Genomic DNA, 23,850 nt, shown 5'->3' with positions numbered 1-23,850 from the left:
AGCCAGGGCAAGCCAGTGATGGAGCAGGCTCCTGGCGGGGACCTATGGACATGTGGAGAAAGGAGACCATGCTGGAACAGGTTTGTTGGCAGGACTTGTAACTCTGTGGGGGACCAAAACCAGAGCAGGCTGCTCCTGAAGGACTGCACCCTGTGGGGAAGGGACCCACACTGGAGTAGTTCATGAGGAACTGCAGTCTGTGGGAAGGACCCACAACCCCATGCTGGAGCAGGGAGATACTCCAGGCATGGGACCAGAGATTCTCCTGCAGCCCATGGGGAAGACAATGGGAAGCAGTGACTTAAATTCCTTGTGTGTGTGGCTTCTGATTTTCCTATTAAACTGTTTATATTTCAAGCCAGGAATTTTCTCACTTTTACCTTTCTGTTTCTCCCCCACTGGAAACAAGGAAGTGGCTTTGTGGTGTTTAGATTCCAGCTGGGCTTAAGCCACAACAGATGTGTTGATGTATAGGAAAAAACCTTAGCTTTTACCTTATGAATTTCTCAACATTGTTGGCTTGTTAAACAATGATAACAGGCACAAGGAAGTAGTGGATTGGGAAAATCTCTACAACCTGGGATAATTTATATGTTATTTAGGAACATATATGATTCTATTCCAACATGAATAGTAGAGAAAATTATTTCAGCAATCAAAAGATAACTCACTAGCAACAAGCCCAACATAAACTTACTGCGGATCACTTTGAACATCATCACTGATACTTTAAGTGCAGATTCTTCAGTGAGCTAAAAACCACTTTAAAAACATTCATCAAATAAGGCTGTAAAGTACTTTTACTAGCTCGCGTTGTTTTCCTCTACAGAAATAAATACAAAGTAAAAGGCATAAAAAACACTTTGACGTTGCAGTAGCATTACTAGATTATAATGCAGCTGAGGTGAAGCAAAAATTCAAAAAAATAAAATTATTTTTTATAAACTTAGGTAGTAATAAACTTCAAAATATAATTCCTTTTGTTTTAATAGAAGTCAGCGTCTTTAGGAAGGTATTTTTTTCTTTGGTGAAATATAGGATACTTATACAAACATGGCATTTTACTTTCCCACCACTCACCCACTAATAATATTAGCAATAAATTGTAGCTTTTTTGATATGTTGCAATAGGAAAAGGTTCTCTTTAATTTCTTGATAATAACATTTTATACCCATTCTATCCTACCAGGTGAAAGCTCTGCAGTCTGTGTGCATTCTGGAATCCCATTCCATTTCTGAGCAAATTCAACCTGACCTGTTTCAACAGGTCCTCCTGGAGTCTCAGCAGTTTCATTACAAATAATTTGTGATTGCAGTGATGGCTGTCCTTGTTCAAGTTCAAAATTCATAATAAGGGAATCAACCAGAGAGTCCAATTCATCCAGGTTCATAAAAGGCACATGCATTTTCTGGATAGGGTTGTTTGCAGAAGACAAGGCAAATAATCTGAAATAGTTGTTAAAATATCCAGCAATGACAGAAATATTTTCTGCAAAGCTCCTGAGAGGGCTGGTGTTTCTGTATAACCCTATGAGAAACAGAAAAAAAATAATCAAATGCAGCATTTTGCAGGTACCAAAAATGCCTCTCCCTTGCTTTGCAAGTCTCCTGTAGCCTGTAGGTTACAGGTGGTAACTCAGCTAATACCTTGTAACATGGAAGAGACAATTTGACAGATTTCAGTCAGGCACTGCTCCAATTCCAAATACTTCACAGCAATCTTAGTGCTCTTCTTTATTTCTCTATATACAGACTCTTCTTCTGGCAGCTGAGATTCTGTTTCTTTCTGTATTAATAAAGAGCAATTTCAAGAGACTCAAATACATCACAGTGTATTAACTACTGAACATGCCTATTTATGGTTTCAGTCACAGAGATCAAGCCAATGCTGAAACACAAAATCAAATCAATGTCCTGTCATATAAGACAGCACTGAAAAGCATGCACAACTGCACATGGTTGACAGGGTTAGGAAAAGAAGAAAAAAGCAAATGGTATGAAAATCCAGGAAATGCTTGGCTCTTAGAAGATAAACCACCTATACTGGCTTTTTAATTCAAAATACCAGTAACTATGGTCATAAACTATAGTAACAGTTATAAAACAATTACACTAGCAAAGTTGACCTTTCAACTTAAAAAAAACTACAACAAGTAGTTAGGCTGTTTAAGATGAGCACAAAAAGGAAGATACAAGTACTCCCAGAAATTATTTAGCTTAAGTAAAATTAAAATAAAAGAGCTCTGAGTGGAAATTCAGTAGTAAGGAAAATTAGCTTTCCAGTCACAAGAATGCTGCTGTGACAGGAAGTGTTATCATGCAACCATAAATATACAGTATGTATGTGTGTGTGTATATATATATACACACACATACCTCTTCTTAGATAAATGCATCCTTAAAATTTAAATACCAGACTCAAAGCACACATTTTGGGAATAATTTTTCTTACCTTTCTGCAGTAAGACATGTTATTTTCAAGGAATCTGGCTAATGCCACCACATTATCCTTTATTCGATTTTGAATCTACAAAGAAACTTTTAATTATACACCTCATTCAAGTCAAGGTACATTAAAAGAAAAAGAACAAACACTGACATACTAAAGAGAGAAATACCCAAAAGAAATAGCATTTTCTGCATCTAAACATGCAATTTTTCAAAGAAAACATTAACTGATAGAAAACATTAATTACATTTGCAAGGTTTTTAACCCCTTCCTAGGGGAGAATGAAATGAACATATTTAAACTTTCACCACGGAAAGGTTGTCCAATAACATTGTATCACTGTCATTCTAAGTGGTGGGGGTTTTTTTCTTTCCATCCTTACAGTAGTTGCACCAGAGACAAGCACATACAGCAAATACTTCAGAATTAGCTGCAAGTGAACAGCATTATTTGGAAAGCAGAGTGCTCAGTTCCACTTGCTGGAAACACAAAGCATTTGGGAGTTAAAAAAAAGACAGCGAAATAAAGTATTTTGGATGGTTTCACTATTATCAGTAGGATTAAGAATGACAACAGTGAAAACCAGAGTAGGAAGAAATTTTTGCTTGCCTTGAGAGGAACAATATATCACTCAGAAGATTTTAGTCTTTCCCAAGTATTTTCTTGGAATTCAGCCAGGCTCTCTGTCAAAAGGGCTTACCCACTAAGAAAGTGGTGTGCTTCCAAGGGGTACCCTAACTTCCTTACTAGAATTTTCAAACAGCTGCAAAAATATTTTGAAGTATGGTGCTTATTCCTTATACTTTATTCTCTACTTAGTGTAACTCCCTACAGCATCATCTTCATTATTTAAAATACGAGCACAAGAAACAAAACATGGTCAAGTGCCTCCAAGATACAGTAACAGTTTTTAGTCTTCATTTCATCTCACCTCATTTCCTGGACATTGTTTCACAAGTTCTTTCTGTACTATTCTTGCTTTCTCCTGCACAGCATCAATGAGACACTCCAGTCCTGAGCCTACTCCATCATAAATAGCAAGTACAAATTCCTTTTAAAACAAAGGTTCCAAATGCAATGGTTAAAGAAACTGATGTGGTCTTGAATTAAAACACTTGTTCTACAGTAGACTAGAAATAATTTCATTTCCAGCAAATTATTCAGTGCAGGTTTATTCAGACATGTCTCCCTTGGACTACAGGAGCTCAGGTCAGATTTTGTATATTCAGTGTGGTACTTAGATACAGATTACTAAAATATAAGTAGTGAATTTCAGTGAAACAGATAGACTTGTATTATCTATTATACAGTCCTAAAAGCACTGTACACTTCTTTTTCTTCATAGGTTTAACTTATACAGATTCAAATGATGTGGTTTTTAAGGAAAAAAAAATCAAGGGTATTAATACATGCATTTTCACCCTAAATTAGAAGATAAATTCTAAATATACTTAATTTGGTTGATGAAGTTGCTATATGGAACAATTTGTTCCTGAGTACAGTTATTGATAGTAAGAGTGACCTCAACACTAGAATTACTATTCATAATCAGTATTTCTAAGAAACATTTCTTCACCTGTAAACTAGAGGCAGGAATGTTGCTCTCTTCAGGAAATGAAATATCAGTTGTTGTGACTACTGCCAAGTGTCCTATGTATTTCATTGTTTGTTTTACTGTTTGGTTTACTTTGCTCCATGCTTCTGTTACCATCGAGGATATATCTGAAGAACAGCCCTGGGAAACAAAGGCACATCTTTCACTGATTCTAGAAAGCACTTCTGGTCAAAGAATACACACTTGCCATGCAGCAAGAGTTCCTAGCACACAATACTCAGGCATTTTCAGCTTTACATCTAACTATTTCCAATGGCTTATCTATCACAGCTAAAAAATCATGCCTTGCAACCCCAGAGCAACCATACTATAACACTACGTAGTTTTAAACGAAAAAGAGAGTCACAAGGCTCTAGTGTGCACAAAAATACTATTCACTGGACACTGGTTTATGAGGTTATAAACAGCAGCACTTCATAGTCTAAGCTATCATTTGCTGTTATTGCATATTTAATTTTATAAGTAAGAACCAATGCTTCTGTCAAGGCCTGGGCACAGGAAGGTCTGCATTACTCTCCGTAGCACAGGGACTACCAGCGTAGCCAGAAAAAATGCAGCCTTAGCTATTTATCTTCCTTAGGTGCATTGTTTTGTTATTACACACACCAGACATTTAAATGCTTTTAACAAGTCTATTATAAATACTACATTAATGCAGTGAAGTTTCTATATACAGATGAATTCTTTAATATGCTTTACCTGCAACAGCAACTGTAAATAACCTCCCAAGTTCTTTATTTCCTGTTTCATTTCTTCATCAACTTTTCTAGATCCAGAACACTTTTGGACATTATTAAGCCAGAGTTTACTTATAACCACAATCTGATCAAAAGCAGAGACAATTTTGATGCTGTAGGACTGAGCAGCACGATCAAGAGAGAAAACTACAAGAGAAAGAGATCTATCAGATCTATCTCCTTTGCAAATGAACACAGGAACATTAATTCTTGAGACTGACAAACATAAATGCTTGTGCATCTGAAAGACAAGTCATTAGAAATGTTTAAACCACTATGAAAATGAAACTTACAGTTTTCCTGACATTCTTCATCTTGCTGTTCATAGGCTTTGGAAATGGCAGATGCTCCAGAAAAAATTATTAACAAATTAGTTAGGAGACTATCTGCTATGCTTTTTCCTCCTTCATGATTCTGTTCCAGCAACTCTAAAGCTGAATTTATAGATTCCTTGCAAATTCCAGGAAGAAACAATTCAGAAGTGCTTGAGCATATGCTGGATTTGTTCAGTGAACCTGTACAAGGTAAAAGCAAAACACACATGCATGAAACTCTTCACTGGAGTGAGCAGTCCATGTGTCTTTGTAAAGACTTTTATATAGACATTCACCTACTCAAGACAGTCATTCAGAAAAAAATGTGTAAAGTGTTCTAAATCGTTTATAAGTTCTGTTAGTACAAAGAGAAATTCCAGAGTGAAATTCTTTAACATTAATACATTTGTTTCAATGATCAAAACTGCAGAGAAATAAAAAAGAAAACCCAACCAATCTAAAACAACTGAATGCATTCAAATATTTGGAAGATTAAAGCACCCTATGCTTCAGGAAAAAAAGGTTGTAAAAGCTGGCCAAAAGCTTGGGGAAACCTCAGTAATTTAATTAATAACAACAACTCAAGCAAATTAACTCTCTACATTACTGTTTCAGGATTCAGCCTCTTTTTCCAATTAACCCACATAGTTAAACAGAGTAATGTTTTAGATAAATTTCTTAAATTAGGCTCACAAAGCGCTGCTGAGGAAGGTTTTGCCCTAAGAAAGGGTAATCAAAAATACAGAAACCCCTACTGTTAACAGCTTGACTTTATGAATTTGAAGGTTTCATAAACAGGACATTTTTAATTTTGCTTTCCAACCCACAGTTTTCAAACAACCATCAGAAGCACCCACATTTTATGCATGTAGTAGGTTCAAATTCTCAGTATGAAATGAAAGGTGTTCTGCCATTTAGAAAGTACCTGATATATAGGAAGTCTGTTTATTCTGAATAGATTGCAATTTTATCTCAGACAAACATCCAGAAATTCTCTTGTTCTTCATGAAGCTTCTACTTCTAAGAAAGGATGATAAAAGAACATGAAAAACCTTGAAAAGAAAAGCATTTCTCCTCATCAAGCATTTCAATGATGAGCTACAGCTTGCACAAATATGTGAGCCAGTTATAAATATTGTTGTTATAAGGCTAAAACTTCAAAAGCAAGATCCCAGACCATATGCAATTCATTCCTTAAAAACAATGATTTGATAGTGTAGAAGTGGGAAAGAAACATTAAAAACTACACATTTCACTCTGCACTGATGCTTTGGAAAGCCCTACACACAACTTTAGTTCCTTTTTTTTTGTCCGTAGAGGAAATCCAAGAGAATAAACGAACACAATATCTGTTAGCCAGATAACATGGTGTATGAGAGTGGAACAAAAGTATATTTAGATAGCTACACAAATTTTTATTTTGTTTTAAGCCCAGGAGAGGAGCTACAAATTACTTTTACCTTCTTCTGGAAAGCAAGGAAATGGAGCTGTCTGAAAGGTCAGGTTCCCACTCATCAGCAGGATCATAAAACACATCAACAACAGCTTTGTTTCTATCATTACTCTGAAAAAATAAAGGAAACAGAGGGGAGGAGGAGAGTTAAACAGAAGAAAAGCAATAAAGTAGTCAACATATGGATAAATAGAACATAATAATGAAAATTCAATTTACAAATTCAAGTTCTTTTACAATATAAAACAATTGAACAACCAAAAGAATCACAAAGCAGTCCTTGCTTTACTGCTTCTCACTCTCTACACAAAATGACCTGAATAAAGTAATTTGTTTCTATTGCATTCTTTTTGTTTGATGGACATGCATCTGCATGTTTTTAGTGAAAAGTAGCCATGCATCTTGCTGTTTAAGATCTACAACCCCAAAAACCACCAAGATTTTCCTCCTGTATGCATTACCAAAAACTTAGATTTTATTAAAATATTACTCGTTACTAGTGGTTCTTCTTCAATTGTTACTGACCTCATAGAGTTCTTTCATTGCTGCTAGTTTACATTCAAATTTCTCTAGGCTCCAAAAAGTTGTTATTCCCAGTTTGACGTTACGAACTTGCACCTGAATAGAAGACACTGTTCCTGTTTTATCATCAATTTTGTCATGCCTAAGAATTGGAGAAAGTTAAAAAAAAAGACAACAAAAATCAAGACAAAAAAACCACTTTAGTATTGGAAAAATAAACAAGATACTTGTATGCAGGATTATAGAGACTAAAAACGTGACCCACACACAAAAATTTCTTCAGACATCATGAATCTCAGTGACTGTGCTTTAGGACCACTTTAACACATGAACCAAAGTAAGATGGACATGGGCATCAGAAGATTCACCTCAAAGCACACTAAATTCAAAATTATCTGTCTATTGCATACCTTTAAAGTGTTGATCTAAAATTCAAATTAGAAATTCTCATTTGAAAATACCAAGGCTCAGCTACATACTTAACTAACAATAGCTTGGAAAATAAATTTATCATGTTAAACTGCAGAAGACTGTTAAAAGAAACATCAACAGCTCACTGCACATCCTGAATCCACCTCCAAATATATACATAAATATTATATAACTATTACATATACACATAATAATTAACTCAGATACTGACCTGCAGAAAACAGTGTTTTTCCCTAATGCATTGCTAATGGCATTAGCCTCTTTAATCATCACAGACAGCTTCAGAGACTTCCAGTTCAGTGGAACTAATAAAGAATATAGAACATACTGATTTAATGAACCAAATAATGTGATGCAACTACTTTAGGGTTAAAAAACAAAGGGTAGAAAAGAAACCACAACCCAAAAGCAAAAAAAGTCATTTAGCCAACAATAGTTCCAAGAATTCCCAACATATTGGGAAAAGATTACCCTTTCAGGCAAAATAACCCTTTTAAATGATTGGGTAAAGGGTATTTCAGAAACAGAGGCATAACACTAGACACTATAATATTATTATTAATCCAAAATAAGAAACTGAAGAAAATTAATTCTGTTACTCCAGTTTCCCCAATGATTTCAGTTCATGTCTGACCAGTGAAGACAGACAGGAAAGTACTTTTAAATAACTGGAATAAATACAGACTGCAGGTGTGTCCACCTAACCACCATGAGTGTGATTAAACAGAGCTTTTAACACAGTCCAATACATACAGCTGATGAACAGAAAGGACTGTAACAACCAGAAGGCTCTTCTTGTTCAGGATCTCTAGAGAAGTATTAGTGGAACAGAAAAAGTTCCTGTATCAATACCCATCATCACCCACGCCCACTGAGAAAAAGAGAAGCCAGCATTGGCTTTGCAACATCATGCATATACATACTCATCACTGGTTTATTCCTACTTCCAGCATTCCTCTGAAGGGCTTGTATTTCCTCAGCAATCTTCTGCTTCTCAGCTTCCAGAGCTTCCACTATCTTAGCATGACGAATAGTATGGTCTTCTAGAGCCTAGAGAAAAATGGGCAGTGGTAAAAAAACATTAAAAAAAATAAATCTAAAACAGTGCTGTTTGTTGAAGATGATTTTTTTGTTCCCGGCATTTTAAAGACTCACAAAATTAATTTTATACTGGACATCTGCTATGCTAATATAAAATAATTAATTTTCAAACTGACAGTTCTCTGGGTTTGCTTACATTTTGCAATGCACAAAATTACTGGAATTAAAAAGGAACAGCTTTTTTAAAAAGCTGTATTTGTTGCAGCAATCAGATATATATGAACACCAGCCAAGACTCGGTCATTACTTACATTAATGTCTGGATTAATAACTTTTGCCAAAGGCAACAGTTACTAAATTTTGGTACAGGAACAAAACCATCCACATTATTTAAGAAATAAGGTCAGCATTAGTTAATCTCCAACATTAATACATTAACATACTCAGGCTGCAAGCAAAACATCAGTTCTTCTGCATAAAATCACATAGAAGTACTCAAAATAATTTCCTTTACAATAATTGATTTTCAAAAAACAAATTAAAAAAGCCCCCCAACCGAACCAGAGTTTATTGCCTTAAAAGGTTTTTTCCAATTACCTGCTTGGTAGCTAAGGTCTCCATTTCTAAACGCTTCTTATTGAAGTTGAGTTCCAGCTCAAGGCTTTTCTTTGCCTTCTCCAGCTCCTGTATTTTGGTTGTGGCTTTTTGGTTATTCAGTTCTTGGATTTGCTTCTTACGAGATTCTTCTCTCTAATATCAAAAAGGAAAAGTGAGAGGAGGAATACTCCTTCTACAGCATTTCTGACCCATCCTTCAGGCAGATATTCCATACATTTAAAACTTCTGAAACAATTAAAAATTTCTTCTGTTACTAAGGCTGACTTGTTTTTTTTAAGAATGAGGCTTTGCATTCTCTAACATGCTGCTATAATATGCAAGAGAAAAAGAAAACCAAAACCACACAAACCAAGGCCAATCAAGCACTGAATAAACAGATACCACATACTACAGTTTCTGATTTACTTTATTGATATATTTCATGTAACGATGCAATGACAACTTACCACCTCTGCTTCCAGGGATTTTATTTTGCTCTCATATGCTTCTTTTTGTGAGGTCAGTTCTTGTTGGACCATCTCTTTTGCTATTTGGACACTTTGCATCATTTCTTCCTTGGCTTTGAGTCGTGCCTCTTCAATTTCTGATTCAAGCCTACAAGTGTTGTACATTTAGATTGCTGCTGTTTGTCTCTTATAAGATGTATACAGATTATAATATTTTTTTCTGTCATGAGGGTTTAATTTAATTTGTAGCAAAAAAATTTACATACTTTACATGGTTTTAATTTCACAGACAAAACGCAGACAGTTCCAATATAAATATGAAAGATATTTCAGAATTTCAAATCCACTCGATTTTGCATTTTTATTTTATTACATCATTTTCACAAATTTAAAGACTGTGATGAAAACTCACTAAATCATATTAAGACACAAAACTAAATTTTAAATCAATGAGTGTTGTGGTTTAATAACACCCCATAATGAAGTAAGTACAAATAACATTTCACTGTCTCTTAAATTCTCCATCACAGAAGACCTAAGGTTATTACTTTGGGTTCTTCTCATTTTCCTAAGGCATTTACTTATCAGACTTTAAATCTCTTTAAAACATCAAAAGTCATTTTCAGACTCATCATACACTTGGAGAGAAACACAATTAAAGAGATACACTACTCTGAGGACCCCTGAAGCTCAGTGTTTCTCTAATAGTGGTCTGCATTGTTGGTGTCTAGATTAGCTAGTGGTGATTGAACCTTAGAGCTGTGCATCATTTCAGCCAAGTCCGTGGCTTCCATTATAAATGGAGTTGCTATTTTCCAACTTTCCTCCTCGAGAAATAATTAATAATCTTCAGTTACTTCTAAAACTAATTGCATGGTTGAATTAACAACCGAGTTTATTTTCAGAACAAGAAGAATCAATACTTACTGTGTTCGCTGTGCAATAAGTAGCTCATTCCTTGCAAATTCAAAATCTTTTGGACCATCGTGCAAAGACAGAGTCCCACAAGAAGGTGTTTTAACTTTCTGAACCTCTGCTGGATGATTAAACCTGAAATAATGGTCTCCCCCAAGAATCACTCGATCACCCTATCGGGAGAAAAAAAAAAATCTGCTGAAACTTTAGGATTTATAAGAAAATCTTCAGTTCTTAAAACATGCAGGTGAAGCTAGAAATCAAAGAGCAAAGACAAATATTTATGGTTACAGAGCATTCTCAGAAACCCTGCAGTCTGAAGCTGAGATACTAACAAAGCACAAATTACTATTACCTGATCAATTACTTACATGATGCAGAATTGTTGGGTCCAAAATGCATTTCCCATTTACGTATGTCTTGGCTTCTCTAAGTGGAATAATACTTACTTTGCCAACAATATTTTTAATAACACTGAAAGCAAGAAACATTTGTACTATTAGTAGCTCATGATAATTGCAAGTGAGTTTCTTAATAGACTAAAATTCAAGCTTTAGATGCTATTGTTTTCCTAGGTGTGTATTGTCTTCATACTATTTAGATACAACACACAATTAAAGAATGACAGCCTATATTTTGGTAGAGAACCTATATTTATATCTAGGAATCCACTGCTAGAAAATTATTGTAATACCCTGCCATCTGAGAATTTTTTTGATAATGTGACTTTCATGTTTTTAGTAACTCATTAGTTATATTTCTTACAGCATTTTTTGGGGGGATCAGTTGCAAGCTGCTGTCTATTTTTATTAAATTAAGAACTGTCAAGGCTTTTCACTTTTCCACTGAACTTAATGTAACATTTATCTATCACACAGCATCATTTGATCAGGTCTTATTCATGTAGAAATGCTGCAGAAGAAACCTTTGCCACATGAATGTAATGAACAAAGAAACTAAATTACCTCAGCTAACAGATTTCTAGAGGGAACAGAAGGTAGTTGCCTTAATCATTGAGCAGTACAAAAAATATCCCTACATAGTCTGGTCTTGGCTAGAAGACTATATTTTGTTAATGCCAGAAAAAAGAGTGACTCTAAAAGAAAGGGGAAGGGTAAGAAGAAACTTAAAATATAAAAACAACACTACAAACCAATGGTCATTAGCAATCAGCACTCCTGAAAGCTGAATATCATGTTTTGAATTTGGTGTACACCTTCCAACTGTAGTTTCTCCTTCTTTGATCATATACAACAGCACCTCAGAAAGCTGAGGATCTTCATTGAGATTGACAAGGTTTGGTAAATGATTGTCCATTTTGAATGCAATTCCAGCTTTCTAGATAAAAAAGAGCTCAGCATTAAACAATTTACATTATGCATTTAAAGATCTACATTAAATTTTTCAAAGAAGTCACAGCAATCTGTTGCAAGGTGAGTATTAAGGAAACAAAATCTTACAGCTATTCTCATTCTTCTGTAAGGTTTGCTGAGGTTATATTTTCTGTATTATGTTCTATAGAATAAAACGTACCTGCAACTCTTTTATATCTTCCAATTTCCTTTTTTCTGCTTGTTCAAGTTTTTCTTTCCAGGCCCTTAATATATGGAGAAAATAACATATTAGAAGAAAATTACAGCATATAAATTTTATATAAATAAATATATATAAATTACAGCATATAAATTTTACCATTTCCATTTTAAATGAAGACATTAATGAGTGCCTGACCTTTGCATTTCTGCCATGTTTCTCTCCTGCTGGTGCAGTTCTACCCTCAGAGATGTTATTTCCTGTAAATAACGCCTGTATTTTTCACGATCAGTGTTCAGAGCACTTTTCTGGGCTGCCCTCAGTTTTTCAATTTCAGCTTTTAATTCTACATGAGACAAACCAGACATACAGTACACATAAAAAAATGAAGGCAAAATACACTTCAGTACAAGAGTAGAAAATTAATCCTGTTATTTAGTTAAAAACAAAACACCTTTCTCTATTTCCAGCTCTTAAGTGTAGCCTAAGATATCACTTGGGTTTTAGATAACAAAAAAAGCTCACAAAGAACAATAATATTAAAAGGAAGGCATCCCAAGCTTTATTACTCTAGTTGACAAGAGGTCAGTCAACACAACAGGATATTAGTAGTAACAACTCTTATAAGAAATAAGCTAAACACACATGCAAATGACAGCCCTGAAAGACTGCTGAAAGGTCAAGCTCACCTCTGATTAGTTTGACATTCACATCTTCATTTACTTTAGCAATGTTGATAATTGAACAAGCCTGTTTGGCATAGCGAAGGGTGCTGAGCGTCTCCTCTGTGCTGCTGGCAGCTGGGCTCACTGTGGCTATCATGGTCGTTTGGGAATTGCCACCAAGACTTTCCTTTAGCAGCCTTCATTGGACATGAGAATACCAGTCAATCCCTGGCCCTCAAACTGACAGAAAAATTCAAAATTTCCCAATTTGAACAGATTAAATACAAAATACTCAGGATTTTGCTACTTATTTGAGAGGGACTGTTAGCTGCTTAAAACACAAACCAAGCTCCTGTTTGGTTTTATCTGATTCAACAGGCAAATTTCTTCCCTCCACAGGTCATTTGAGAGAGAGGGAGAGAAAGGATGGGAAGAAGTGCCTCATAAATAGATGAGAAAACCACAACCTCAGAAAGCCTCAATCACTATATAATGTACGTACCAAGTAAGGACAGATTCCCGGTAAGGAATGAACGTTTTCTTTCCATTTTGAGACTGTTTAGACAGTGCAGAAATAACTCTTCCAAGGGTCAACAGTGATTTATTGATACTCACACCTTCCTACACAAAGCAAAAATAAAAATATTTATAATAGAGTTGCAGTTTCTTTTGTGATGTTATCAATTGTACTGTTGATTAATTACATTTTTGCAATGTATGTTACAGCTGTACTACATTAAATGTCCCCAGTCATTAACAAAACAATAAGATGGAAAGGCATCTTCATTTTGAAAGAAAAAAACCCTACCTTTAAAATAAGTGGTGTTAAGAACCATCAAACTTACAAAGGTAGCTTGAAATTAAGTCTCTTATTAGAAAAATCTAAAAAGGGGCAAGCCTCATCTCCATGTGACATTTGATTCATGATTTCCGAAGTCACATGAACAGTTTCCCCTCCCTCCTTCTGCAGGATCATGGGGGGAGGTGTTCTAAGCAAGATCTGCCACATTGCACAGTGCAAACAGCTTCTTCAGGCCACCCACTCTCACTGGCAAAATGTGATGTAACACTGGTAAGCATAAGGGCTATATACATCCTTTTATAGCTACAGTTCCTGCCCAAAAGTCCTGTTAAGGTGGGCATGCTTTGGAGTTTAAGGGTGTTCTTAGGAGTCAAGTCTTTTCCACAGATTTCCACTCTTGATTTACCTTCAGCCTTTCTCCAGTGGTCTGAGCCTTTGTACAGCACTCACTGCCAGCTAGATCAATTAGATTTATGTGACTGGTGAGCCTACGATCACACTGTTCTTCATTCACAAATTCTACCTGGAAAGAAAGGGAGATGCTGGCATTCAAACCAAAATAAAAAGCCTGAGGATAAGGAGAAATTGGACAAGCTGCTCACATTAAATACATAAGAATTTCATGCTGCCATTTAATTTTTGACACTATACTCTTGTGTATGTCCCTTGAAGGAGACTAAGCTCAGATTTATAACCATAGTATATTAGTTGTGGCTGAATAACTGCACAAGCATAAACTCCAAACCCAAAAGATTACTAAACTAGGGGTTTGGGTCTGAAGTTTGATGACTGCAGTCAATCCAATTGCAGTTATGCAATAAACATGCAAATCAGTAAGTTATTACTGACTTAGACCAATGAAGATCAGTTAAGGAGTCAGTGGAAAAATTCAGGACCAGCTATGAAAGAGAAAAATCAATAATCTAGTGGTGAGAATGGCAAGAGGAAGAAGAAAGGAGAAAATCCAGGAAACTGGGACAAAAAATTAAACCAATCAAGAACAAAAAGCCCCAAACCAACAAGTCATTTGTCAATGGAAAAAACTGACAATCTGTAGACTCCTGAGGAGCTCTACCTATTCCATTTCTGTCTTCAGGCTCACGTCACTAAGTCAGGTTTTGTCTTTTAAGCATCTGTAAATCAGATGAGGAGTTGTAGTCCCTATATCCTGGAGACACTTGGGAAAGAGGCATCCTGAAGCAAGAAAACATTTATTCAGTGAAGTGTGTTGAAACTGAGCAGAAATTTCATCTCCTACCACTGCCCCAGTTTGTTGCCTGCAGGAACTCATCACAGCCACACACTTCACACAACCTAACCTTCTTAGAAGCTAAGATGTGTTGGCAGCAGTGTGAAATTCAATCTAGCCTCAATTAGGATTCCTGTTACATCTCAAAACACACACTGAGAAGCTTGGAACTACTCCTAGATCTGTCAGCCTAGACATATTTTTACTGCTGCTATAAATATACTTAGCACAAAGACATCAGAATCTACTCAAAGCATGTAGAATAAAACAAGTTTTGCAGTGGAGAAAGCCATGTTACAATGCCCTGTGCTTTACCCAAAGATCATCAAGTATATCCTCACAATTTTGTAGGCAGCACACAAAAGAACTTTTTACTACCAGATTTGAACAGATACAAAAAAAACCCAGCAATACCTTGGTTTGTGTCATGACAAGGGTGAAGACAGAATGAGATCTAGAGCTCTTGTCATTCATTACTGTAGCAGCTGTTGCTCTCTGCTTATTTCCTAGTTCAAGCCAACTCTATAAAAGACAAAAGTCAGGACATGAAATCAAAACCTACTTTGGACGGTTAACTGAAGATTTAAATGTTTGCAAATGCAGTTAAGACAAATTATGACTATAAGAGAGGACTTAAACTTTAGAAATAACAATGTGAACAGTGACACTTGACTGTACAAATCTACTCAGCTCCATTATACAGGACTAGTCTACATCATCCTTTCATAAAATCAGCTGAAATATCAGACTACTGGACAGTCTGTTAAACATTTTCTTCCCATCCATGGAATTTATTTTTCAGCAGTAAGCAGAAAAGGAGAAGGCAGAAATATTTGTATTCCCTTTTAGTAAAAAAAAAATTCTTACCTGAATATCAGAGTAAGAACGAACAACGTTCCTAGAGTGGAGAGAAAAAGTAGAAAGTTTGGGTTCAGTTTTCTTTCTATAGATTTGCCTGCTGCCTGAGTTCTGAAACATTTTCCCAGTTACAAACAGAATACAAATACATAATGAAAGCTGCAGGTGTCTTGAGACTTCCACACTTTTAGATTTCATTAAGGCATTTAAGAAAATATATCAAGCTAGTCATGGGTATGCATTTTTCTAAAACTACATAACACTGGAATCTTGCTTAATTTACTGGTGAGTACACAAGCTTTCATAGAGCCTCAAGATATCCTTTTTCAGGATTACACCAAACATCTGTTAAAATAAGTACAGATAACAAACAGTTAGCAAATAAGACTTACACTGTCAGGCCTTCCACATATGGTCCTAACACTGGATGTTCTCTTACACGAAGCTGATGAGAAGAATTTCAAAATAAAAAGTATTAGGAGTTCATTAATCAGATCTAGTACTCAGGAAAATCTAAAAAAAAATATTCTACAACATAACTATTATGTTTCTAAGTAGCTTGCCCCAAAATCACTGACAAAACTCAGAATGAAAGCACTCCTGCTTTAGACAAGACAGTAGAGTCTTAATTTCTTTATAAGAAGTCCACCTAAGCTTAGGTTAAAGGACTTACTTCAACAGCAAGTTGGATGCTAGATATCAACTTTTGCATACCATCTGTTGCATCTATCATGAAATTTACACACAAATGGCCAGGATAGTGCTCAATGTCAAAGCACAGAAAGTACCTTTTTTTGATAAGTCTGACATAATAAATTCCTTCTTTACATACACTACTTAAGACAAATTTCTTAAATTTACAGTTTTACATATTCTAATACACAACCACTAAACACTAGCTAAACTGGTTTAACTAGTGATACTTAACTAGTTAATCAGTCCAGTCTTGTTTCTTTCCCCCTCCTCCAGCTCCTTAAGAGACAACCAGGTAACCATAAAAAAAAAAAACCTATCTATAAATGACAAGACTATAACTCAAGTTATATTGTACAGAAGATTCTTATTATAAGCTGGAGATTTAGAGATATCCTTGGAGACTTTTTACAAAGGCCAATAAGATCATCTTCATTTTGCAGATAAGGGGAGATTTTAACTTTTTTGGATTCTACTAAATCATTTTGTTTCTATTTCAGCATTGCTCCGTGTTTGTCCAGTGACAAGCATTTTGCTTTAAGTCATGTGGTGATATTTTGACATTTTAATTTGTTTTTCACTTGAATTCCATTGTTCACAACTAATGTACTTAGATTAAAAACAATGATAATTTGTCATTAGTGCATTTTTGTTTCAGAATAAATGCCACTCCTTAAAGGTTATGCAGATACTTGATTCTGTGAGCAACTTACTTGTTGTTTCTTCTGTCCATTTTCAGCTTTAAAGACAAGCAAATCATGAATTTTCTCATTGTATACTTCAAAGAAGCTCATTTCAAGATGATACAAAACCTAATAAAATTAATAATAGTCATTAATACAGTCCATAAAACATATTCATCATCCTTTGTTTCAAATCAATGTTACAAACATTTGTGCTAAAGGGACTTTCCAAGAGAAAGGATATCATGAAACAGTTTGGGTTGAAAAGGATTCTTAAAAGTTATCTACTGTAATGCCTCTGCTAAGATGAAAAATACAATTCATTAAAATTCCATCCATATATTCCAAGATGGAAGCTATAAAGCACTAAAAAAGTGTATATATCCACTTCAGAAGTTTCAGAGTTGGGTTTTTGGTAAATGAAAATACTGTTTTGTTTGCACCTGCACTCATCTCTTTCCCTTAGGGACTGTGCTTCTACAGCACGGTATTTGTCACAGGGAAGGCAAGGATTGATGTTGTCAACCTCCTGACATGGAACAGAACGACCTAATGGAATGGTAAACCTTGATTCTACCTACAGCAATTAAAAAAACTAAAAACACCACAAAAATACTGTCATGAGAACACATCTCTCCTCTGAAGGTGTCTGGGTCTTTTTTTTTCCATTTTCAAAAAGAATGGCATTTTCTTTGAGACAAGGAGGATTGCAGCAAAGCCCCTAAAGCACTGAAAGACAAGACTCAAGGCAATTCACTACAACAGAATCACTTACAATGCATAAAACAAAAGAAACAAAAAAAAGCTCTGCATTTTTTAGAAGTTATATTCTATAGCCAAACTCAGCAATAAATAACTTTCTCTAAATTCTTCAGTGTCTATCAAATCTGCTGGAGGATTAGAATATTAGATGTTCACAGATATGAGGATTCAAAGTCTAGAATTTAAATATAAAGCAGTAAAGAAGTTTGGAACAGTTAAAAATGGAAAAGTTTGCCTGAATAAGATTAACTGAATGTTAGGTCTACTGAACTGCAAGTCAGTCATTACAGACACAAACATACACACAGAGAAAAAAACCACAAAGTAAGTGAGGGTAGTTATTTTTTGTTTCAGCTAGAGTACTGAGCTGGAATACTAGAAGTGGAATATTATTAACAGTGTATTTTGCTTTGATACGTGATGTTTAACAATATATTCATATTTTTGAGCTCTATTTTACTGCCTTCACTGAAAGTATGGAGCCCACTGGGATTTTGTTTTGCCTTTCCTTACATATATCTTAAATTGTAAAACATGCAATATAGAGAAAAGAATCCTTTTCTAGCGATGCAACAAAAATATCATGCCCATATTTCTTCCGCACATTAAGGCCATTAAGGAAGGAAAACAATGTTGATTTTGACTGTTTAGGAAACCCCATGAATCAGAGATATCAACACAAGATTTGAATCAGCAAAAGAATGTGAACACTAGTAAAGGGATCAGCACTAAAGTATCACTTTCCCCATAGTCCAATGGCATAAGCATATCACCTGTTCCTTGTCCATTTGTGCTATTTGATTGAAAAGATCTTCACAAAGTCTTGGGATTATTCCTTGGTCTTCATCAAATCCCATCATCCTGCAGTCACAAAAATCCTGCTGGTTTAGTTTTGTAACTCTCCATAGACAGTTTTAATGTTAACTGTATGGCTCTGTAGTTGCCATGCCACACACTTCTAAGTTATACAACAATAAGCAACAGAAATTAACCTGATCTAAACTGGTGCTTCTCTAAGTCTGGAGTTGGACAAGGTGCTACCCAGAGGTATTTTCTATTTCATCCATTGAGAAATAGGTTGAAAATCCAAGTAAAACAAATACTCTACAGTAACTGCAGAGTCTAAACCTAGAGATGTTTAGTATCTTACCATGCCTGCATTTCATATTCTCTGCACATTTGCAGTGCAATTGCAGTGCAATTTGCGCTCTGGTGCAGGTTTTTGCTGTTGAGTTCTGCCACAGCAGCACACCAGGACTAATCCCCCTGCAGCCTAGAGACACACAGTGCTGCACAGCACAAATTTGTTGGGTAAACTTGACCAGAGGGCCCCGATACTAACTTCAGCCTTGTTCAAAACACAAAGGGGTGAAGTTAAGTTATTGTTTAAGTGAAAGGAAATCCTCAACAAACCTACAAATAGGATAACAGTTGCAAGGCTGAGTTCTTCTTTCTTTTAGGCCAAGGCAAAAAGAGCAGTGTAAGTAAAAACTGAGTTCATGCACTTAAAATGGAAGTTCACCCACTTGAGAGGGGACTTACTTCTGTGTAAGTTCTATATTTATTGTAAATTGAACAGAAACATTTCTGGTCCTCAACTGCCTTTATTAAAAGTCTATAGCACCTGATAGGCATTATAAAACTCAAATTAATTTTAATAGATGCATGTTTGGAAACCAAACAGCTCACTAGGCATTCTATTTCAAAATAGAAATAAGGTATACACAATTGGCTATAAACCCTAAAAATGTTACTTATCTGGGACTATTTTGTGCAAAGATTTGATTTCAAATAAGCAGTGCCACAAACATCTGAGTTTAATTAAAGTTCAGGACCATAATTATAATGATCTCTTAAATGTCTTCTCCAAAAAATGTTATACTTTACTACATCACTTCATGCACAAAATAACAGACAGTGGTGAAGCACCACTGGGAGAGTCTGAAAGCTCTCTGCATTAATAAAGGTTTTCACTAAAATCTCGGAAAAGTTTTCATTTTCTCCATTAAAAGTAGAAAGAAGTCAGGGTCACATACATAAAAATATTATAAAGTTAACTTTTGCTTCATTGCTATAAATACTGATTTAATTATTTTTAAAATACACAATAACATTTTGACACTATTCATTCACACTGAAACCTATTCCATTCAATCTCTTTCATGACTTAACACTGCATAACAATTGGCAGAATTTTAACAATTTTTATTAGCAACTTACGTGTATGATTTTCCAGAGCCAGTCTGCCCATAAGCAAAAAGACAAGCGTTGTATCCCTCAAAAGCTCTTTCAAGGAGTGGCAGAGCCAAAGTTTTATAAATCATTGCTTGGCTTGCAAAATTAGGATGACTCTTGTCAAAAGACCAGAAGGAGAAGTCATAACTGAAACTGTAAACTTGGTTTGTGGATGGATTTTGTACAATTGTCTCTGAACCACTCATGGAGACCACAGGGAATGAGTTTTCAGTTTTCTCTCTGAATGGAAAAGGTGGGAAAATAAAAAAATATATAAGCTGCACGTTTTAAGTTAGTAATTTCACTGTCTGATGGAAAAATAAAAAAAAATCAGTGATCATTGCTAAAAATACCTGTTAGACAAACATACAGAGTATTAAGGTTCAAAACACTTTTGTTAATGAATATGTAAAAAAAAAAGACCCAAACACCAATAAAATCAATTCAGTTTCTTAATAAAATCTATCTTGGTGTTGCATGCAGCATCAGCTAATTTCCAAGTATGTGCTATATCCTTATTGGATCAATGATGAAATAACTCAACAAGAACAGAGCAGAACTCAGCACACACTGTCAGCACCAGCAGTAAGTCCAGGATACAAACCTGTTACTGAAGGGCCGCACCCGCACAGCCACAATCACTTTGCTGTTCTTCACTTTGAAAGCATCTTCCTCAGTACTGCTGCTCTCAGCTAAAGTTTCTGTGTTCACTTTTGTTTCTGAACCTGTGCTCACAAGAAGAGAGCTGGAGACACTGGGGAGTTTCTTGGCTAAAATTTGATGAGGTGTTTGTTCATTTGAGGCCGGCTTGAGAGATGGTTGGTCTTGAGAAGTGCTGTTCTTTGGTGTAAGTGCAAATCTTTCTGTTAAAACTTTTGCTGGCGTCCTTGGTCTTTCCAAGCTGCTGTGTTTTATCAAGTGCTGTACCCTTTGCTTTCCAGGTAGCTTATTTATATTGCTTTTTTCATTCAGTTGTTCTCCTGACAGCCTATTAGCACATTTTGAGGTAATGAACCGTCGTTCTGATTTAGGAGCTTCATTTTGAAACTTTATGTCAGCAGTGCTTGTCTTCTCTTTTAAACAGGTGTTGATAGCATTTTCACAGACACCACCAACTAAACCTAAGGAACCCTTGCTGCTCAGGTTGTGCTGCAACTTGGTGCTTGACTGACTCTCAGTTAACTTCAGGTTTGGTTTAACACTATCTGTACCCTTAATATTCTGTGGAAGTGCAATCTTGTCATTTCCTTGTGCATCAAAGCCATCATTTCCTTTTCTAGGCACAATATTCTGATTAATTTTACTCCTCTCTGTGGAGCCAGTCCTCACACGCCTCTGCAGAGTAAGTCTTTTCTCTCTTTGGAGCTCTTCTGTACCCTGTGCTGTGTCACTACCAGACACTGATGTTTTGCTTGCTCCAGTTCTCCTCTGGAGTGTTAATCTGCCTTCCAGTTTAAAAGAAGTTGACACATCACTCACTTTTGCACAAGCTGAAATCACATAGGTCCTGTTTGCTTCTTCACTCTCACTCTGAGGACACGAAGGCAGACCATCCTTTTCTCCCAGCACCTGTGGCCTCAGCTGCTGCCCAGGTGCTTTAGTGCTGGCCAGGGTACTGTGTGAGGAAGCCTTCTGCAAAGTGGCTGTGCCTCGTGGCCCAGCAGGGCTCCTGGCAGGAACTGTGTAAATAGGCATCTTGTCTTCCAGCTAATTAAAACCCAAATGTTGAAAAGTACAGCGCCTTTCCTAAAGGATTATTTCTAGTTGCTGCTTTGTGAAGAATCTGGGGAGACAAAGTAAATAAAATTTTATGGTGTTGATGTGCAGTGTGAGGTATGTTTTACTGCATGGGGAGCTCCTCACATATACTGCAGTACATGTTCCCAAACATTAAGAACAACTAGTATCCTGTTTCACCTCTGGTATTTTAAAAAAAAATTCTTTTATAACTGAATGACTGCTTCCAACAAAAGGCTGTTTGACTTGATTTTTTGAGCTCTATGATTTGTTTCAGAAAGTAAACCAAGTATCACAAAGAAGCACCAGTTAGTAAAAAGAACAAACTATTTAGCAACAAAGATGACCATGGACATTTCTTCCAAACGATCTACCATGATTTCCAAACTGAAGACATTCTAGATCTTGTTGCCATTCATTCACATCTATTTACACTCTCTGTGTTTCACAGCTAACAGACTCCAACAGAACAACAAAGTTAACCTTGAACAGAAGTCTGTGAACATGGAAGGAAGATATTTTTTTCCAGGATTTTTATAAGCAATATATAACCCAGTATTAGAATAGGACAGTTAATAAAGATGACTATTAGTAGTAACTGTGGATGTTATTTTAGTTCATTCTGGTACATAGACGCATAGCAAAACAAAAGATACCTGACCTAGGGGACAAAACAAAACCATAAAGTATATTCCCTGTCCTTTCTACATGTAAATATTCTGAAAGCTCTCTCTATATATAATCTGTATAGGAAAGCACATTTTCCCTGTTGCATCCGCATCATAGTTATTGGGTTTGATATCAACACTCACTGCAGACTTGTCAATTGTAAATTCATTATTACAAGTCAACAAGAAATCACCTACCTTTAATCCTTTTAAAACTGCAATATCATTAACAACAGCAGTAGTCAGGGGAAAAAAAGCAAAGCAAGATGAGAGCAAGTGATGTAGAAGAAATCGTTTAGCCACTGCTCCAACAGAAGTTTCCTTTAATGTTACACTTTTAAGCAGTAGCTTTCAGAGTACTCTCAGACTTTGTGCAATTACATCCACTTACACATGTCATGACTGTATAGTTTCCATAGCTCACAATTTGTGAGGAAAATATCAACGTTTCAGAGCAGTGTATTTATTGCTCAGTCCAGTTTCAGACAGGAAATTCTGTTACATGACTAGTAAAATACAGACCTTGTGGTTCCCTCTAGCAGTCAGTAAATAGAGAAACACGGATGTAAACTATGAATGGTGTGTTTTCTGGAAGTCCATCCTTTCCGTGCAGCTTTAACATAATTCTTGTAAGTTCTCCCCTCCTCTAGCCACAGCTGTGCCTTGTGAACAACAACAAAGTCTTTCTGGTGAAAAGCGAAACTCCCTTTTAAAAGCTCCTCTACAGGAAAGAATGAGGTTCAGTTCGAGAGACCTGAACTCAGAACGAGAAATACGCTCATCCCTCCTTTTTAAAGATTTACAACCACTAACTTAGATACGAAAGGCAAGCGCCCAAAGCTGGAGCAACCGGCAGCTCTGTTGTCCCTCAGCAAAGCCGCCCTCCCTCCCTGGCCGAGCCCCGGCAGACCCCGCACGGCCACGCTCCCTCAGGGAGAGGGCGAGGAGGCGGCGGCGGCGGCACCGCCACACGCGCCGCCACTCCCCACGACCCACAGCCCCGCCGAGGAGAAGCCCCACCGGGACGCGGAAGAGTCGTCGGTCGGTCGGTCGGTCCGTCCGTCCGGGCCGGCCCTCACCTGAGCGCGCCCCTCCTCAACCGCCGCCCCGCAGCGCTCCGCTCCGCTCGGGCCCCGTTTGAACCAGCCGGGCGCGCCCGATTGGCTCCGCGAGGCTCCGCCCAGGCCTGGCCCCCAGCAGCGGCCGCGCCGGCAGGGGGCGCCTGGCGGGCCGGGTGTGAGGGCTGAGGCGCAGGCGGTGACCGGGCACAGCCGCGGCGGCCCGGGAGCGCTGCGAGCCCACCCCGATCCCAGCCAGGGCCACCCGATCCCAGCCAGGGCTATCCGAGCCCACCCCGATCCCAGCCAGGGCCACCCGATCCCAGCCAGGGCTATCCGAGCCCACCCCGATCCCAGCCAGGGCC

The 23,850-nt window shown here is 36.8% G+C and overlaps 1 protein-coding gene across 1 annotated transcript; it reads right to left on the bottom strand.

Annotated features, from left to right (window-relative positions):
* Nucleotides 1-784: 784 nt before the first annotated feature.
* On the bottom strand, nt 785-23,113 carry KIF14 (kinesin family member 14). The gene is made up of 30 exons (XM_039726332.1): nt 22,950-23,113; nt 20,627-21,805; nt 20,008-20,262; nt 18,561-18,648; nt 17,056-17,154; nt 16,042-16,094; nt 15,659-15,689; nt 15,206-15,313; nt 13,949-14,065; nt 13,243-13,361; nt 12,765-12,937; nt 12,274-12,421; nt 12,076-12,139; nt 11,696-11,880; nt 10,914-11,016; nt 10,555-10,715; nt 9,628-9,775; nt 9,161-9,313; nt 8,446-8,572; nt 7,734-7,827; nt 7,094-7,232; nt 6,576-6,679; nt 6,041-6,135; nt 5,095-5,316; nt 4,764-4,948; nt 4,026-4,184; nt 3,381-3,500; nt 2,453-2,527; nt 1,648-1,786; nt 785-1,528 (listed from the first exon to the last, which is right to left on the bottom strand). Exons 2-30 carry the CDS (start codon nt 21,715-21,717, stop codon nt 1,167-1,169), a joined length of 4,917 nt encoding a protein of 1,638 aa, XP_039582266.1. The 5' UTR covers nt 21,718-21,805; nt 22,950-23,113; the 3' UTR covers nt 785-1,166.
* Nucleotides 23,114-23,850: the final 737 nt, after the last annotated feature.

Source organism: Passer montanus, unplaced genomic scaffold (genome assembly GCF_014805655.1).
Source record: "Passer montanus isolate IOZ18808 unplaced genomic scaffold, ASM1480565v1 scaffold58, whole genome shotgun sequence".
NCBI classification, from domain to species: domain Eukaryota; kingdom Metazoa; phylum Chordata; class Aves; order Passeriformes; family Passeridae; genus Passer; species Passer montanus.
The sequence above is the reverse complement of the archived record's forward strand: the minus strand, read 5'-3'. Positions and strand labels throughout refer to the sequence as shown.

Coding starts and splice junctions, on each gene's coding strand:
- KIF14 (XM_039726332.1), bottom strand. CDS start 21,717: ATGCCTATTTACACAGTTCCTGCCAGGAGCCCTGCTGGGCCACGAGGC. Junction 4,949..5,094: donor TGAAGAATGTCAGGAAAACT/GTAAGTTTCATT, acceptor TTTCTCTTGTAG/TTTTCTCTCTTGATCGTGCT. Junction 4,185..4,763: donor ATTTACAGTTGCTGTTGCAG/GTAAAGCATATT, acceptor TTTGTTTCCCAG/GGCTGTTCTTCAGATATATC.